Source organism: Argentina silus (assembly GCF_951799395.1).
Source record: "Argentina silus genome assembly, chromosome: 6".
Classification (NCBI taxonomy): Eukaryota; Metazoa; Chordata; class Actinopteri; order Argentiniformes; family Argentinidae; genus Argentina; species Argentina silus.
Genome location: NC_139660.1, coordinates 357501 through 362500, shown reverse-complemented (window position 1 = coordinate 362500; position 5000 = coordinate 357501). Strand labels below are relative to the sequence as shown.

The window sequence follows — 5000 nt, the reverse complement described above, 5'->3', positions numbered from 1 at the left end:
TTAGTTAGTTAGTTAGTTAGATAGTTAGGTAGGTATAGTTAGTTAGTTAGTTAGTTAGGTAGGTAGGTAGGTAGGTATGATTAGATAGTTAGTTAGTTAGTTAGTTAGTTAGTTAGATAGTTAGTTAGTTAGTTAGTTAGGTAGGTATAGTTAGATATTTAGTTAGTTAGATAGTTAGTTAGTTAGTTAGTTAGGTAGGTATTGTTAGGTAGTTAGTTAGTTAGTTAGTTAGTTAGATAGTTAGTTAGTTAGTTAGTTAGTTAGTTAGTTAGTTTGTTAGTTAGTTAGTTAGGTAGTTATTGTTAGATACTTAGTTAGTTAGTTAGTTAGTTAGACAGTTAGTTAGTTAGTTAGTTAGTTAGTTAGATAGTTAGATAGTTAGATAGTTAGTTTGTTAGTTAGTTAGTTAGTTAGGTAGGTATTGTTAGATACTTAGTTAGTTAGTTAGTTAGTTAGACAGTTAGTTAGTTAGTTAGTTAGTTAGTTAGATAGTTAGTTAGATAGTTAGATAGTTAGATAGTTAGATAGTTAGTTAGGTAGGTATAGTTAGATATTTAGTTAGTTAGATAGTTAGATAGTTAGTTAGTTAGTTAGATAGTTAGTTAGATAGTTAGTTAGTTAATTAGTTAGTTAGTTAGTTTGTTAGTTAGTTACTTAGTTTGTTAGTTAGTTAGGTAGGTAGGTAGGTAGGTAGGTAGGTAGGTATAATTAGATAGTTAGTTAGTTAGTTAGTTACTTAGTTTGTTAGTTAGTTACTTAGTTACCGTCAAAGATCTCCAGCTCGTCAAACTGCTTCTCGCTCTGGAACGTCTCTACGTAGATGCTGATGGTGTGGAGCGGTCTGACGCGGAGCAGCCAGGAGCAGGTCTGGGAGTTGGGGTAGTTACCAGGGAATCCCGGGCTCAGGATCACCCCCGACGACGCCCAGCGCTCCTCATTGGCTGGGCACTGGGCTGGGAGCACAACAAACCAATCAACAACCATTACTGGCAACGCTGCTCTTCCTATTGGCTGTAGTATTTATCATCATGATTTGAAGTGTGTGTGTGTGTGTGTGTGTGTACATCCGTGCGTGCGTGCGTGCGTGTGTGCGCGCGTCTCTGTGTGCGTGTGTTTGCATCTGTGTGTGTTTGTGTCTGTGTGTGTTTGCGTGTATATGTGCGTGTGTGTGCGTGGGTGCGTGTGTGTGTATGTGTGTCTGTGTGTGTGTGTGTGTGCGTGTGTGCGCGTGTGTGTGTGTGCGTGTGTGTCTGTGTGTGTGTATGTGTGTGTGTGTGTGTGTGTGTGTGTGTGTGTGTGTGTGTGTGTGTGTGTGTTATGTAATGAACTGTGTTATTATGTAACTCATGTACTGTACTGCAGCAGCTTATGTAGACAGTGTACAACCAGGCGAGACAATTTTCATAATTCATGAAAAACCATAAAAAATTAAAAGTAAACGCTCTGAGCTGCTGTGGTATCTCTACTGTGGTATGTCTATCTCTACTGTGGTATGTCTATCTCTACTGTGGTATCTCTACTGTGATATCTCTACTGTGGTATGTCTATCTCTACTGTGATATCTCTACTGTGATATCTCTACTGTGGTATGTCTATCTCTACTGTGGTATGTCTATCTCTACTGTGGTATCTCTACTGTGGTATGTCTATCTCTACTGTGGTATCTTTTTTTTTTTTTCTTTTTTTTTTTTTTTCAAAGTCAAAGTGGCTTTATTGTCAATTCTTCACATGTCAAGACATACAAAGGAATCGAGAGGACGTTTCTCACTCTCCCACGGTGAGACAGATAAAGTGCCCAGGCACAACAGATAACACATACTAAAAGTAAAACATTCAATAAAAATAATTTAAACAGTGCAAAAAGAGCAGTCAGTAAAGACAGTAAGTAGCAGCCAAATGCTGTGTATTCTGTATAAAAAAAAGTAATAGTGCAATAGTGCATTGTAGCAATAGAATAGTGGATTGTCCAGAGTCCGTAGTGTTTTTTTTTGGGGGGGGGGGGGGCTGAAGGGTTGGGAGGGGGGGGGGTGGTTGGGAGGGGGGGTGGTGGTTTCAGCTTCTTGACAGCTTGGAGGATGTGGCTGGGGGAAGTGAGGGGAGAGAATTTAGCTTCCTGACAGCTTGGGGTATGAAGCTTTTCGTGAGTCTGGTGGTGTGGGCACGGAGGCTCCTATACCTTCTTCCAGAAGGCAGGAGGCTGAACAGACTGTGTGCGGGGTGGCTTGCGTCGCTCACAATCGAGGTAGCTTTGCGGGTGAGGCGGGTGGAGTAAGTCTCTTGCAGGGAAGGGAGTGGGGCACCAATGATCTTAGCAGCTGTGTTCACAATGCGTTGCAGTGCTTTCCTACTGTGTTCGGTGCAGCTACCGCCCCACACAGTGATGCAGCTGGACAGGATGCTTTCAATGGTGCCTCGGTAGAATGTTGTCAGGATAGGTGTGGGAGCTTTCGCTCGCTTCAGCTTGCGGAGGAATTAGAGGCGCCGCTGGGCTGTCTTCGCCAGTGATGCGGTGTTGGTGGTCCAGGAGAGGTCCTCACTGATGTGCACCCCCAGGAATTTGGTGCTGCTCACTCTCTCCACAGCAGCACCATCGATGGTCAGTGGTGGGTGTTCGGTGTGCCCTCTCCGGAAGTCGACCACAATCTCCTTCGTTTTGCTGACATTCAGCAGGAGGTTGTTGTCTCTGCACCACGTGGTCAGAAGGTTGACCTCCTTTCTATAGTGGGTCTCGTCGTTCTTGGAGATGAGACCCACCAGAGTTGTGTCGTCCGCAAACTTCACCATGTGATTGGTGCTGTGGGTTGATGTGCAGTCGTGAGTCAGCAGGGTGAAGAGCAGGGGACTGAGCACACAGCCTTGGGGGGCCCCTGTGCTGAGTGTGATGCTGCTCGAGGTGTTGTTGCCGACTCGTACTGCTTGTGGTCTCTCGCTGAGGAAGTCCAGCAGCCAGTTGCAGAGGGAGGTGTTGAGCCCCAGCTGGTCCAGTTTACAGATCAGTTGTTGCGGGATTATGGTGTTAAATGCTGAGCTAAAGTCTGTGAAAAGCATTCTCACATATGAGTCTGCTTTTTCCAGGTGGGTGAGGGCTGGGTGGAGAGCAGAGCAGATTGCGTCCTCTGTGGAACGTTTTGCTCGGTATGCAAACTGAAAGGGGTCCAGGGTGGGGGGGAGGATGGACTTAATGTGAGACATGACTAGCCGTTCAAAGCACTTCATGATGATGGGGGTCAGTGCTACAGGGCGATAGTCATTGAAGCAGGATGGAGCGGATTTCTTTGGCACAGGTATGATGATGGAGGTCTTGAAATGTGATGGGACAGCAGCTTGACGCAAAGAAGTGTTAAAGATGTCCGTGAAGACATCCTTAAGCTCCTCTGCGCAGTCCCTCAGCACACGGCCTGGGATGTTGTCTGGGCCTGTTGCTTTGCGGGGGTTGATGGTAGAGAGTGTCCTCTTCACACTGGCAGCAGACAGGCACAGGACCTGATCGTGGGGGGGGGGTGGGGTTTTCTGTGGGCTTGTAGTGTTTGTTGCTTCAAACCGTGCAAAGAAGCTGTTGAGGTTGTTGAGCAGAGAGATGTTGTTGTCGCAGGTCTGTGGCGCGGGCTTGTAGTCCGTTATGGTCTGAATGCCCTGCCACAGGCTCCGCGTGTCTCTGCTGTCCTTGAAGTGGCAGGTAATCTTATTTGTGTAGTCCAGTTTTGCTTTCTTGATGCCACGGGACAGGCTGGCTCTCGCTGTTCTTAGGCCATTTTCATCCCCGGCTCTGAAGGCTTTGTCTCTGGCCCTCAGCAGCCGATGGACTGCCCCTGTCAGCCATGGCTTCTGGTTAGCCCGAGTGATGATCTTTTTGTGGGTCACATCATCAGAGCACTTACGGATGTAGGAGAGGACAGTGTCTGTGAGCTCCTCATTGTCCGTATGGTTGTTCTGTGTGGCTGCTTGCTTGAACATGTCCCAGTCTGTTGTTGCAAGACAGTCCTTGAGAGCAGACCTGGACCCCTCCGGCCACACAGTTATCTCTTTCCGGACCGGTTTTCCGACTTTCACTCTGGGCCTATATGCTGGCATTAGCATGACAGTGATGTGATCAGAGAGTCCGATGTGGGGGAGGGGGGAGGCCTTGTATGCTCCTTTGTGAGAAGTGTAGACCAAGTCCAAGGTGTTTTCCCCTCTTGTTGGGAAATTGACATGCTGATGGAGTTTTGGTAGGACAGTCTTAAGGTCAGCATGATTAAAATCTCCAGCGAGGATGGTAAATCCATCTGGGTGTGCTGTCTGTTGTTCACTGATGGCCTGGTACAGTTCACAAAGTGCCGCATTCCTGTCACTGTTGCTGGAGGTTGGAGGGATGTATACTGCGGCTAGCAAGACCGCAGTAAACTCCCTCGGCAGATAGAAAGGACGGCACTTTATGATCATAAACTCCGCCAGTGGTGAACAGTGTCTGCATACTACCACAGCGTCCCGGCACCACGCATCACGAATGTAAACACAAACTCCGCCGCCACGCTGTTTACCTCCGTTGACGAGGGCTCTGTCCGCTCGATAGCATGTCAGCTGCTCAAGTTGTACAGCGGAGTCGGGGATGTTGTCGTTAAGCCATGTTTCAGTGAAAACAAGTACACAGCAGTTACTCACTGTCCGATTCGCTGACCTCAGCAGTCGTATATGATCCATTTTGTTGTCCAAGGATCGTACGTTGGCCAGGATGATGGATGGTATGGCTGGGCGAGTTGGACTAGCCGCTAGCCTAGCCCGGATACCTCCGCGCTTGCCCCTCTTCTGCTTCCTCGCGCACCGCTTCCGACCTCTCCTTTCCGGGGGAGTGGTGGCAGTCGAGTCGAGTCGAGTCGGGTCGGGTCGAGTAGTCGCGGGCCGACGAAGTAATCCGAGCTCTTTGAGTGTCTCTGTTGTGGTGTCCAAAACGTTGTAAATCTTGCTCTCGCAGATGTCTAGCAGAGCCTGTCGACTGTACTTGTATTTCGACGCAGACAGAC

General features: G+C 47.7%; 1 protein-coding gene across 1 annotated transcript in view; it reads right to left on the bottom strand.

The window, feature by feature from the left end:
- LOC310805694 (CUB and sushi domain-containing protein 1-like) overlaps positions 1-5000 on the bottom strand; it is a 158155-nt gene that overhangs the window by 24328 nt on the left and 128827 nt on the right. Inside the window, exon 46 of the mRNA XM_083671494.1 lies at positions 765-953. Within this exon, the coding sequence (XP_083527620.1) occupies positions 765-953 (189 nt within the window). The remainder of the gene's footprint in view (positions 1-764; positions 954-5000) is intronic.